Genomic DNA, 13,689 nt, shown 5'->3' with positions numbered 1-13,689 from the left:
AGTATCACATACTGTTCTGAACCTGAGGAAGGCAAGGAGGGTTAGAAAGTAGGGGGGAAGACACCTGGGTTCTAAGAATGAGCATGAGATGTCACAGGATGCCAGAACAGAATGAGTGGGGGAAAGAAGTCCACACCGCCTGCCCTGGCCGCCCTCAACCGCACATCTGGGCCTAGGCAGATAGAATTTGCCTGCAGAGCACTGTCCTGTTCTGGGGTTCCCTACACACCCCTTGTCGGGGCCAGTGCTGTATGCCCAAAGAGCACTGCTGTCACGTGCGGGCCAAGGTGAGGTGCCGGGAGCAAAGGCAGGTGAGGCAGGCGTGGCGATGACACCTCAGGCAGCTTTACTGTGGACTTTAGGGCATGGGAGTGGGGATGTCCAGGGCAGAATTTGTCTAACCACTCACACAGTGCCGTGTGTGAGGTGGTGTTTAATAGATTCCGTTTATCAGTAAATGGGTGAAATGGAGGCCCCATGAAGCATATGTAACTCACATGTCTCTTCACCTTGGGAGCCGCAAGGACTGTTTTTCAAGTTGCATGTAACTCATGCACAGAAAACAAAAAAATAACAAATTTTCCACTAAGTTGGAAAGGATTGTTTTGTTTTTGAGGTTTTCATTCTATTTTCATAATAAAACACTGTGGCCCCAAGGAAAAAAAATTATTTTCTAGTGTGGCAGTCAATGTATTAAAAGGCAACTGTGCTACTTTTTCTTAAAGGTTAAAATTAATATTTTTACAAATAGTGTGGGGGGGGCCGGGCACAGTGGCTCATGCCTATAATCCTAGCACTCTGAGAGGCCGAGGTGGGCGGATTGCTCAAGGTGAGGAGTTCGAAACCAGCCTGAGCAAGACCCTGTCTCTACTATAAATAGAAAGAAATTAATTGGCCAACTAATATATATAGAAAAAATCAGCCAGGCATGGTGGCGCATGCCTGTAGTCCCAGCTACTCGGGAGGCTGAGGCAGGAGGATCGCTTGAGCCCAGGAGTTTGAGGTTGCTGTGAGCTAGGCTGATGCCACGCACTCACTCTAGCCTGGGCAACAAAGTGAGACTCTGTCTCAAAAAAAAAAAAAAAAAAAGTTGGGGGGGGGGCTGGCAGGTGAGGGGCTCTGGGGACAGAGCCTCATTCTGTGTTGGGGGCAGAGGCTTTGAGGTCACACACACCAGGGCGGGAACCCCAGGTCCTCTGTTACGAGTCGTGGCCCTCGCCTGTGCCTTCACTTCTCCGAATCTCAGTCTCCTTCCTCATCTTTAAAGGCTGTGTCCTGCCCACCTTGGGGCCAGACAGGTGAGAGTCAATGACAGTATCTAACACACCACAGATCTCAGCACCTCCCTGCCTCACCCCCATGAGCTGCGACTTTGGCCTCCAGAGTCTACTCAGGGACCCACAAGGACAGGTACAGCCTCGAGCCCTGAAGCAGCAAGAAGGCTCCACAGTCGCTGCATCTCTGGCCTCCCGCAGTTCCGCACCGCCTGTGCCAAGCACCTCCTCCTCACCCACACGCGCCCAAGCAGGCCCTACCATTAGCACTCCACACCTGGTGAACCGAGGTGATAGAAACTCATTTGCCTGAGGCCCCCCGGTCAGTTAAAGGGGCAGGGGCAGCTGGAGCCAGGGCTCACACCCCATCCTGTCCTCATTCCCTCCTGCTTAAATGCCAGCCATCCCAATCACACCTGAGAAGGAGGAAGATACAGGGTCCCTCCTGGCCTCAGCGCCGCCTCTCACTTGGTGAGCACTTGGGGAGCATCCAGGCTGGGCCCAGCACCAGGCCAGGGTCACTGTTCAGTGCTGGACAAGGCTATTGCCTGACCTTGGAGCCCACGGTCCAAGGAAACAGGACAGCAGAAGAAAGGAGGCTGCTCGGCTACCCAGCCCCAGATCCCTGCACAATTCGCCCTGACTTCAGAAGCTTTAGGGTGCCGGTTTGCTGGTGGGCTCTGCCAGCAAATAGACGGGTCTGGCCCCTCCTGGCTGCCCCCACAGCCATGACAACCACAGACCTCCAGCGTGGAGGCTAGATATGCAGAGAGCTCTTGACCATACATAAATTATGTAAGAAGGGTCAATAGTGTCTATTTGCTGAACTTGTAATCAAAGATGGTGAAACTGATACTTAACTCTCTGGGTGACAGTGCTGGTGTTTACACGAAGTCCAAACATTCGGATGATGACGCAGGGTTCTCCTTAGCAGTGACTGTGTCATGTTGTTGTTTATCATAATAATGTTATTGATTAGTAATGAGCATGTATTATGTATATATGGGTAGCAGTAGAGCATGGTGGTTAAGAGCTCAGCTTCAGGCCGGGCGCGGTGGCTCACGCCTGTAATCCTAGCACTCTGGGAGGCTGAGGCGGGCAGATTGCTCAAGGTCAGGAGTTCGAAACCAGCCTGAGCAAGAGCGAGACCCCGTCTCTACTATAAATAGAAAGAAATTAATTGGCCAACTAATATATATAGAAACAATTAGCCGGGCATGGTGGTGCATGCCTGTAGTCCCAGCTACTCGGGAGGCTGAGGCAGGAGGATCGCTTGAGCCCAGGAGTTTGAGGTTGCTGTGAGCTAGGCTGACACCATGGCACTCACTCTAGCCTGGGCAACAAAGCGAGACTCTGTCTCAAAAAAAAAAAAAAAAAGTTACTTACCCTTCTGAGCCTCAGCTTCCTCACCTGTGAGGGAATTGAAGACCTCCTTGAAGGCTTGTTTTGAGGTTTACGTGAGATCAGTGGATGTAAAGTGCCGGGAGCAGTGCCCGGCGTGCAGTCAGCATGCAGTAAACAGAAAGTGTTATTGGACAAACATGAAGCCTGGTTTAGCTGCAAGTTCCAGTCCCACCGGGTGTTAAGCAGGTGACCTTGGGTGGACCCGTTAACCTCACCGAGCCTCAGTTTCCTTCAGATGGTGGTGATCACTGTCTTCTAAGGTGATAATGAAATGATACACATAAAAAGACACTGACATACTTGGCATTCAGTAGGGGCCTGATAAATGCTGACGCTTTCCCCTTCCCTTCCTGGTGAAGGGAGGCCCTTGGGAGATGTTTGGAGGTCAGGTGGGCAGGCCAGCAGGGTGAGGTTCAAGAGGACATTGAGAAGCAGGGCTCAGGGCCCGGAGGATGGCCATGTGAGCAGGTGCATTTCTTGAGAGCAGTGGCAGAGGGGGAAGGTTCAGGCTTGGAGAGAGGCCCTGCACCGGGCTGCAGGGAGAGCAGCCACGCTGGCGGAAACGGCCTCCTGGAACCCCAGCCTCCCACTTGATCGAGACTCTTACTTGCCCCCCTCTGACCATGGGATCATGGGGGAGGGCACGGCACCTTCAGAATCTGGTGCCTAGAATGGGGAGAATGCTGCCATCATTACTTTTGGGTAGGTTGTGATGGGATTTGGGGATAAACCCTTAAGCTGAGTGGTCAGCCAGCAAGAAACAGAACCTTTATCTTTGGAAAATCCACCCACAAACTACTGCCACGTCAGTATCCCCAACACACACCCCACCTAAAAGCTCCCTGCAGGACACGTACTCTCCTGCCCCAGCCCAGCCCCATGCCTCTCCTGCCTCTGTCTGCCTGTGTGTCAGTTATTTGTGGTTTCTTACTGCTCTCAGTAGGGCAGGGATGCACTTTCCCTATTACCCTGCCACTGTGGGTCCCCGCAGACGCCTCCCTGGATGCTCCGAGTTAGGCAGCTTACGCCTGTTTACCACCTGAGGGCAGGACTGCCCCCAATGGCCCTTCCTGCCCTGGGCCTGTTTCTCCCCAGCCCACTTAGCCACTTATCCCCAACCGGGACCCCTCTGGGACACTTGCCCTAAGTCTCTCTTCACGGTCCGGAGCGCTGTACCTTGAGTGGCCAGTGGGGTTCAGGCATCCCGGCTTTTTCCCAGGGCTTCCAGAGGTCCCAGCACACCTGGGCCGTGGGTCGGCAGCAGGACAGTAGAGGCGAGAGGAGAGTAGGTGTTGTTCTAGGGGCTCTCCTGGCCTCACACGCACAGACCCCTGCCACACTGGGTCTCCGTGAGGCCCTGGGGAAGACGGGGGCATAGCCAGGAGCGGGAGACGCATGGTACCTGCCCATGGGGCACACGGCTGGGAAACTGCAGAATTGCGGCTTCCTAATAAGCATCATCCTAACAGCTAATGTTTATACTGCACTTCCAAGTTGGGAGAGCTCTCTCTGTATTGACTCCTCTGCCTTTCGCCATGACTTTCTCTGAGATACTGTTACCATCTCCATTTTACAGAGGGGGAAGCTGAAGCCCAGAGCTAGGATTTGCGCACAGGACACATGGCTGTTACCGCTGGACCACTAGCTAGCACGTGGTGGAGCTGGGATTTGAACTTGGGCCACGTAGCTCCTTGGTCATGTTCTCACCCACTGTGCCTGCTGTTTCTAAGCACCTGGAAGCCAACTTGGAAGTCATCCAGAGTGCTCACCTTTCTTTAAGCCCAGAGAGAGAGAGTCGGTCACCTTCCCTGGCAGCCACTCACACAGGGGATGGCTCCTTCTAAAACCCTGCGCCGCTTACTTGCCCCTGCCCTGGCGTTGCCACTTCTATCTTGCGTTCTGGTTTTCTTATTTCTTTCTTAGCTGTTTGAGGGCAGAGTCTAGGTCCTGTCCCGCACGTGGCAGGTGCTCATCAAGTGTCTGTTGAATGAACAGAGAGGCTGGCATTGCCACGTGCAGCACCAGCAGCAACCAAGTGACCAGACACCTGCCGACCTTCCAGGGCCATGAGGGAGAACAAGGAACACACCACCAGGGAATGCGAACAGTCCGAGGTGACTGGTCACGTAGTCAGCGGTGGTGGTGGGCTCCGAGATCCAAGGGGAACGTGAGCTGAGATATGCTGAGTCTAGCAGAGGAAGCAGGCGTGCAAGCCACAAAAACAACACTGATTACCAGAAGTGCCGCGAAGCGAACATGCGCACAGACTGCTGGGGCTGAAGGAGGAAGTGCAGGAAACCCCCGCCCCAGCATCTGTGCAAGCCTCCACAAAGGGTTTCTGTTGCAGGATATCTCATCTTCTCCCAACAGCTGGTGCTGGGAGTTTTATTGTCCCTGTTATAATGCCTCCAGGAGTCCTGCCCAGCCCCACCGGCCGGTTGGTGCTGAGGCCAGGACACCCGGCAGCTTGCCGACTGCTGATTGTGCAGAGCCGGTGCGTGCCTGCCGCGCGCAGTACCCCGCACAGTTCTCCCTGCCGGACCACAGCCGTGCCCGCTGGACACTGTTCCTGCCCTTGTGGCTCTTACGTCTAGTAGATGGCGCCCAGCAATGTGCAGACACACTCGTGGGGTATGTCAGGTGGTGACAAAGGCTACTGAGAAGGCCACAGTGGCTTCACCTTCCAGGGCACAGCTTTCCCCGCCAGGCCCAGGAGATCTAGGGAGCCTACCCTCCCCATCTGTGGGCCAAGGGGGCCAGATTTACTCCCTGGAAGGACTGAAGTTGGGAGCTAAGGCGCCGGGACAGGATGTTTTAGGAACCAGGGACTTGAATCACCCCTAAACTCGCCAGCCAGGAGGGGAATAGCCCCCTGGGTCGTCTGCCGCAGTCGGGTGCTACTTGTGCCTCCGGCCTCCTGTGGCCAGGATGGCGAAGGGAGGTTTCCTGCTGCTACTCCTGTGACCCAAAGGGGACCAGGAGGAACAGGGAGGGAAAAGTGGGGGAGGGACAGGGTGCACTTTTGTCAGTAGGGGTGGTGGTTACTACCGTGGTGGGGAAGTCAAGGTCATTTGGCCAGTGTTGTAGGAAGGTAGCTCAGCAGGCTGGGAAAGTGCTGGTCTGGGTTCATTGCCGTGTCCCGGGTCTCCTGAGGTGCCCTCCTGTTGGAAGCGGCTGATTCTCTGCCTTGGGGATTTGGCACCTGCTCAGTCATCAGAGAAGAGTGCGGAGACGGAAGGCCGTCACGGCAGAGGCAGGACAGGCAGCACGTGGGTCGTGAGGCTGGCACTGGACTGGAAGCGAGGAAGCCAAGGTTCAGTCAGGGCCCCTTTCCAAGGGGAAGGGCGCATTTCTGAGTGTCCAAAGGAGAGATTCAGAGGCAGTCCTAGCAGTGCTTTCTGAGTCACATGACAGCACGTGTGTCCTGCGGTCACAGCCATAGCCAACTGCTTTCCTTGCGGACGTTCTCAACACCATGGTTCAAACATCTAATAGTTAATAGAAAAAACGTGGAGAAATTCAGTGTGATGCTCAGTCAATATGACCGACCCCGTATTCTTTCTACTCAAGCAAGAAGTTTCGTGGGGATTTGCGCTGTTTGAGAGCTCCTTGGCCGAATTCCCGGAGTCCATGCAAGAACAGCCTCCTGCAGGGGTGGGGTGCAGAGGTCTGCACTTCTGCAATTGCCACAAAACGCATTTCACACAACTCCTCTTGGGCTCACGCAGCGGCAACCTCGAAACCAGGATAGCCGTTTCCCAGGACTGTCCAGAGATTCTCTGTCTGCTTCGGCCCTCTTGCCCCCCTCCTCCCAACCCACAGCCACCCCCGCCCCTCCTCCCCATCGCCGAGTTCAGCCCCGGGCGGTAATGGCTGCCGTGTGTTGGGCATCTGCCGTGTGTGGGGCCCTGAAATGCTTCGGAGCCTCTGCCTGTCCTCCCAGAGAAGCTGTCGTTAAGCGCATATTCTAGGTGAAGAAACTGGTCCTCAGACAGGTTGACTCCCTGGGGCCACACAGCTCTTAAGTGGCCTCCGTCGTGTGTCCGCAGACCTCTCCCAGAGCTCCTCGCCACCCTCGCTGCTGGACCAGCTGCAGATGGGCTGTGACGGGGCCTCGTGTGGCAGCCTCAACATGGAGTGCCGGGTGTGCGGGGACAAGGCATCAGGCTTCCACTATGGTGTTCATGCATGTGAGGGGTGCAAGGTATGGTCGGGGGGCGGGGCCGGGGCTGGCCACTGGGGGTCATGGTCACATGGGGAACTGACCTGCCACAAGGGCTGTGCCCAGCCAGGGCGGGGGCCCTGACAGTGCCCACTGCAGCATTCCTGCCTAGGAGGCAGCCAGGCCCCAGCCTGTTCCAGGCCTCAGCCTGTTCCAGGCCTCAGCCTGTTCCAGGCCTCAGCTCTGGGCCCTTCGGGAGAGGAGGGTTCCCTTGTCAGGCCTGCCCTGCTGGGCACCTGCCGGGCTGACTCAGGCACTCACTTGGGCTCTATGGGCGGCTGGCGCCCCCTGGGGACCAGGCTCCAGAAGGCAGGCAAGACATAACAAGGTTCTTGGGCTGAGCCATCTGCCTACCTGAGGTCAGTCTCCTGTGTCTCAAGGCTTGAAGGGGTCTCTTTCAGAGAAAAGGAAACATGGCATTTCCTTTTCCAGTGATCCTTCTAAGTCCTTCCTCCTAACTTCACACCATCAAAATTTCACAAGTTATTTTATTAAACCACCACCTAGAAAATACACAGAACCAAATACATTTATGAATAAATCAAGTTAACTATGATATAGTTTTATGTTACCAAACTAATAAACTTTAAGACTTCTTTAGGCATTTTTAAAAAGTAATTTAAAGATTATTTTAATTATTTTAGAAGTTTTAGAGTTATTTACATTTCCTCTTCATCTCCCCTCCCCAAAATTTCCCACTATTTCCAAATTTCGGGAATTTTTACATCTTTGTGATAATTAGACCCTTGGGCATGACTCAGGGGCAGAGCAGGATTCTCAACCTTTTTCCTCACCTGTCCTCCGTCCCTCAGGGCTTCTTCCGGCGGACGATCCGCATGAAGCTGGAGTACGAAAAGTGTGAGCGGAGCTGCAAGATCCAGAAGAAGAACCGGAACAAGTGCCAGTACTGCCGCTTCCAGAAATGCCTGGCACTGGGCATGTCACACAATGGTGAGAGTGACCAGGGCAAGTCACATGGGTGCTGGCTTCACGTGGCCTGAAAGCAGGTTCAGGGAGCACCCAGTGCAGCCCGGAGCGGGCAGCCTTACAGTGGTGCCTGGCACCCAGTAAGCCCTGGGTATCTGCCCTTGACTGTGCCCATCTGGGTCTTGGAGCCTAAGACCTGCCACTTCCTCAGACTGCCCAGCATCCACCGGGAGCCCCAGGCTTGGGGCAGTCACTCGTAAGTGACCACAAGTCAGTTGCCAGGAGCTAGGCAGGAGTTTATCTTAGAGGCCAGCCACTCCCAGGGGACAGAGCCTCCTCTGCCCTGAGCTCCAGGCCTTCCAGAGTCTAGTCTTGAGACCGCTAGGGTGAGATATTGCAAAGCCCACCCCCCACCCCATACCCCTCTGGGTTGGACCCAGAGAATAGGGAAGAGCCTCTTGTTTAATTATTTCTATGGATGGGTAGCTGCTTGGCCAGACTTTTACCCAGGGATGACATGACTGTCTTGTATCTTAGAGGGTGACAGGACCCAAGCCCCCTTCATCTGTGGCTCTTCCTGGCTAATGGGGACTGGCAGGTCTGGGGTTTGATCCGTCCCTTCAGTCTGTATCTGCCCTGACCCCATTCCTTGAGTGGCTTCAAGGCATTTCCTAGGAATCTCAGGGCTGACTGAACCCTTCTCACTCCTACGCTGAGAGAAGCCACATTCATACCCTGCTTTCTTACTATTGATGACAATTTTGAGTACTTACTATGTGAGTACTCTTATATCATTATTCCAACAACCCAGTAAGTTTTAAGGAATTTTAGCCTCATTTTTCTGATTAAAAAAGAAAGGTGAAATAGCCTGTCCAAAGCCAGGCGGCTAATAAGCTACTGAGTGGAACTTGGGCATAAGCCTTTGTCACCCAATACTGTCATCCCAACCTCCACACACTGCCTCTCGGCCAGCACAGCTCAGTCACTTAATTAGGGCCGTGTGGGCTGGGCACTGTGAACCAGGCAGACACAATCGTGCCCTCGTGGAGCTTGCGTTCTGGAGGGGCCAGCCCAACAGTCCCGCCTTTTTGACTCTAGTGCTTCTGAGGACCCTGGGCTCAGGAAGGATACGTCCGCCTTTGCCCTGCACCTGTAGAGGGATGGGAAGTTTAGAGGTGCTGGCCCCTGCCTGGGCACCTTGACTGTCCCTGCTCCCTGTGCAGCCATCCGTTTTGGCCGGATGCCGGAGGCTGAGAAGAGGAAGCTGGTGGCGGGGCTGACGGCAAGCGAGGGGAGCCAGCTCAACCCCCAGGTGGCTGACCTGAAGGCCTTCTCCAAGCACATCTACAATGCCTACCTGAAAAACTTCAACATGACCAAAAAGAAGGCCCGCAGCATCCTCACCGGCAAAGCCAGCCACACGGCGGTGAGTGTCACTGCTTGGCCTCATGGCATCCTGGGCTCTGGGCCCTGCTGCTGCCTGCCTGACTCCAGGGAGAGCCTGGCCTCCCTTCCCTGCCTTCACGGTACAGGCAGGAGCTGTGGGGAGCACAGGGTGGGGTCCCCTGCGGCCTCGCCTCTAACAGGGCCTGATTTTCAGCCCTTTGTGATCCACGACATCGAGACATTGTGGCAGGCAGAGAAGGGCCTTGTGTGGAAGCAGCTGGTGAACGGCCTGCCGCCCTACAAGGAGATCAGCGTGCACGTCTTCTACCGCTGCCAGTGCACCACGGTGGAGACCGTGCGGGAGCTCACCGAGTTCGCCAAGAGCATCCCCAGCTTCAGCAGCCTCTTCCTCAACGACCAGGTGACCCTTCTCAAGTACGGCGTGCACGAGGCTATCTTTGCCATGCTGGCCTCCATCGTCAACAAGGATGGGCTGCTGGTGGCCAATGGCAGTGGCTTTGTCACTCGTGAGTTCCTGCGAAGCCTCCGCAAGCCCTTCAGTGACATTATTGAGCCCAAGTTCGAGTTTGCTGTCAAGTTCAATGCCCTGGAATTGGACGACAGTGACCTGGCCCTGTTCATCGCAGCCATCATTCTGTGCGGAGGTGAGTGGGGGAGGGCAGGTGGGCCAGCCCCACACAGCCGGCCCCCCTGGGGGCTGGCCTCGCTGCAGGGCAGCAGGCCACACTTCAGACAGCATGAGGACGTGTCCACGTGGTGCCGGCAGTGGCACACGCAAGGAACTGCCTGAACGAACACGCAGGATCAGCTCCATCTCATTCGCTCAGCAGATGGAGGTAGCGATAGAAAAACACTGCAAAGAAATGGGCCCTCTAGAGGGGGCTGTCTCTGAGCAGTAGAGAAATTTTCACTATTTTCCATACATTTTTCAGGTTCTGACACAATATAATAACCATGCTAACTAACAGTGGCACAGGGACTGTTCTAGTTCCTTTTCATTGCTTGTAACTCACTTGATCCTCACAACCACCTTGTAGAAGAGGTGCTTTTACTATCCCCATTTTGCAGATGAGGAGGCTGGAGCCCAGAGAAGCCCCGTGGCTGCCGTAGCCTCACCGTAGTCTGTGGCAGGCACAGGATTCGAGTCCAGGCATCCAGTCTCTCAACTACAATACTCTGCTGCCTACTCAGGGGAATGAACTACTGGCAAAAACAAAAGTGGGCCCAGGCCGGGCGCGGCGGCTCACGCCTGTAATCCTAGCTCTCTGGGAGGCCCAGGCGGGCGGATTGCTCGAGGTCAGGAGTTCAAAACCAGCCTGAGCAAGAGTGAGACCCCGTCTCTACCATAAATAGAAAGAAATTAATTGGCCAACTAACATATATAGAAAAAATTAGCTGGGCATGGTGGCGCGTGCCTGTAGTCCCAGCTACTCGGGAGGCTGAGGCAGGAGGATCGCTTGAGCCCAGGAGTTTGAGGTTGCTGTGAGCTAGGCTGACGCCACGGCACTCACTCTAGCCTGGGCAACAAAGTGAGACTCTGTCTCAAAAAAAAAAAAAAGTGGGCCCAGACCAGGGGCAAAGGGACCAGAACACTGTGGAGCCATCGCTGACAGGACAGGGCTTGCTCTGTCACAGCTGAGGAGGCCTGCTGTCCCCTGGGCCAAGTCACCATGCAGGGTGGGGGAGGGGCGCTCCTCTGCCTCCCTGAGCCCCTCACGCGCCCGTGTCCCCGCAGACCGGCCGGGCCTCATGAACGTGCCACAGGTGGAGGCCATCCAGGACACCATCCTGCGAGCGCTCGAGTTCCACCTGCAGGCCAACCACCCCGACGCCCAGTACCTCTTCCCCAAGCTGCTGCAGAAGATGGCGGACCTGCGGCAGCTGGTCACCGAGCACGCCCAGATGATGCAGCGCATCAAGAAGACGGAGACGGAGACCTCGCTGCACCCGCTGCTCCAGGAGATCTACAAGGACATGTACTGAGGGGCGGCGCCCAGGCCGCCCTGCGGGCTCCCGCAGGGCAAGCGTGGGGGCCCATGTGACTTTTCCGTTGACCAGCCCACGAGCACGCAGCCCGGCCTGGAGCAGCAGAACCACGGACTCGCACGCAGTCTCGCGTGGCCTCTGCTCCCTGTGCTCCTTCCTCGCCCGCCTCTGCCTGTCTTCCTGGTCTCTCTCTTCCTCAGTTCCTCTTTCTCGTCTAATTTCCCTTGTTCTTTTTTTCCCTTTCTCTATAGGTGTCCTTCTTCCTTCATCCCTTGCCCTCCCCTTCTCTGTCCCCAGCCCTGTGTCTGTCCCTCTTTCTCATCCTGTGAAACAGTTTGTATTATTTCACCAGCAGCATAGAACGGGACCTCTGCTTCTGCACACCTTTCCCCAGGAGCAGAAGGGAGTGGGGCCGCCACCTGCCCTGTCACTGCACCTGCAGGCTTAGGGCCTCACTTCTGTCTCCTGTCTGCAGAGCAAGACTTGAGCCATCCAAAGAAACACTAAACTCTCTGGGCCTGGCTTCCCCGGGAAGCCGAGCATGGCCTGGACTGATGGCAGCAGCCTAGTCATGGGCCCCTGCCTTGGAGGACAGTGGGCAGGGGGCCTAGGCTGAGAGCCGACACCTCCCTCAGATTGTCACTGTCCCTCTGAGGCTGCCCCCGCCCCCACCAGCCCTACTGTAGCAGCACCCCCAGCCCTGCTGACACCCAGCGTCCTTCCATTCTTCACACTGGTTTTCCAGGCCAATGGCGCTGATGGCCCCTGCGCTGGCCGCTGCGGGGCAGCCCCCCGGCCTGGAAGGAGGCAGGGTTCCCTCCAGGTGGGGGACCCCGTGCCCCTGTTGAAGAGAAGCAAGTCTCAAGGAGGGAGGTGGAGGTTGGTGGTTGGAGGAAGCAGCAGACTCAAATCTGCCCCCAGGACTGGGATTGTGAGACCTGGGGTGACAGGCCAGGGAGAGCTTGGGGCAGGCCCTCCACGTGACCCTCTTCTCTAGCCAGCTCAGCTGAAGGCCTCACACACTCCCTGGAGCTGCGCCTCCAGACTCCAGCCCACCCGCAAGCACTGAAATCACTTTACCTGCAGGTTCTGCGCCCCTCCCTTCCCCACGGCAAGTGAGTGCCCAGAGAGAGAGGCCTGCAGGTGGGCAGGCAGAGCCGCACCCCTCTGCCCGGGGCTGGGCTGGGTCTCTGGGTGGGCCTGGGTGTCCTGTCGAGCCGCCTGGCACCCACTCACAGCGGGAGCTGCCAGGGACAAACCGATCCTGTTCATTCTGACATCCTTTGTCCCCACAGCTCTGCTGCCCTCCCCTTGCCTGTGTTCAGCCAGCTGGTCACCTGAAATCCTCCCCACACAGCCTCGGTGACCAGGGACCTTGCGGAGCTCGGTTCCACGGCTCTGGCCCCATCCTCCCCTGCTCCCAGGTGGAGGTGCACCCGTCTCAAAGCAGAGGCTGGCACAACCTGGAGTGCCTCGTCTGAGCCTGCCCAGGCTGCGGGCAGAGGGACTGGCCGGGGACTCGGAGCACGGTGGTGGGAGACCCAGGGCCTGCCTGCTCCTTCCTCCCACAGAGCGGTTCCACCCGACCGCGGCCCTGGGAGGAAATCCCCTGCGGCCGCGCCTCCAGCGCTGTGGCCTTCCGTGGCCAGGATCACTCTCCTGGCCGGGCAGGGGCTGGGTTGGGCGCTTCCTTCAGGCCGGCTGTGAGGGGAGAGCTGCTGTGCCTGCCCTCCCCCCAGGTCTGGTGCTGAGGATACAGCTCTTCTCAGTGTCTGAACAATCTCCAAAACTGAAATGTATATTTTTGCTAGGAGCCAGAGCTTCCTGTGTTTTTAATATAAATAGTGTACACAGACTGACGAGACTTTAAATAAATGGGAATTAAGTATTTAAGAGTTGATTTTCGGCTGATTCCGTGCTTTGCATGTTCTTCCTGGGGCTGACTGGATCCCTCCCCCTCCTCATTGGTGCACGCAGGGGACAGGGGACGGGCCGGGAGCCTCTGGGGTCCTGGGTCCTTCCCTCAAGCTGCTCTGCTCAGGCGTGGCCGCCAGCAGGGGCTGCAGAGGACTGAGAAGGTTCTATCCCACGTGGAGAGAACTTGAGGGAGGAGGGGAGGAGGGACACGCACACTGGGAAAAGGCTGTGGTGCTCTGGCGCTCATGGGCGGAGTGTGCAGGGGTCTGGGAGGGACACGGAAGGCCCCCAGAGGTAGCAGCGTGCCCTGGGCAGGCGTTGTCCGGTATGCAGGACCCAGTCACCAGAGCCACTTGTCACCCCCACAAGAGGTCAGGCTTCCCTCTCCTTAGCTGACACCACGGTGTCCTTCACTTTCAGGGCTGCCATCTTCGCAGGCTCCGCGGAGCCCAGCCCCGCGGCAAGGGTTTGTCCGCAGTGTGAGGCGGGTCAGGGTCTGTAACGGGCTGTGTGTTTGTCTAGTCAGGAAAACAAAACCTGCGAAATTTTTCC

At 56.5% G+C, this 13,689-nt stretch overlaps 1 protein-coding gene across 3 annotated transcripts in view; it reads left to right on the top strand.

The window, feature by feature from the left end:
* Window positions 1-13,113, top strand: part of PPARD (peroxisome proliferator activated receptor delta) — a 76,562-nt gene extending 63,449 nt beyond the window's left edge. For all 3 annotated transcript variants that reach the window (XM_012746824.2, XM_076003413.1, XM_076003414.1), the window contains 5 exons: window positions 6,728-6,882; window positions 7,713-7,851; window positions 9,051-9,253; window positions 9,428-9,878; window positions 10,970-13,113. In XM_012746824.2, coding sequence (XP_012602278.1) covers window positions 6,728-6,882; window positions 7,713-7,851; window positions 9,051-9,253; window positions 9,428-9,878; window positions 10,970-11,217 — 1,196 coding nt within the window. In that variant the 3' untranslated portion in view covers window positions 11,218-13,113. The remainder of the gene's footprint in view (window positions 1-6,727; window positions 6,883-7,712; window positions 7,852-9,050; window positions 9,254-9,427; window positions 9,879-10,969) is intronic.
* Window positions 13,114-13,689: the final 576 nt, after the last annotated feature.

This window comes from Microcebus murinus, chromosome 5 (genome assembly GCF_040939455.1).
Source record: "Microcebus murinus isolate Inina chromosome 5, M.murinus_Inina_mat1.0, whole genome shotgun sequence".
Lineage (NCBI taxonomy): Eukaryota > Metazoa > Chordata > Mammalia > Primates > Cheirogaleidae > Microcebus > Microcebus murinus.
This window is presented reverse-complemented; position numbering and strand designations above follow the sequence as displayed.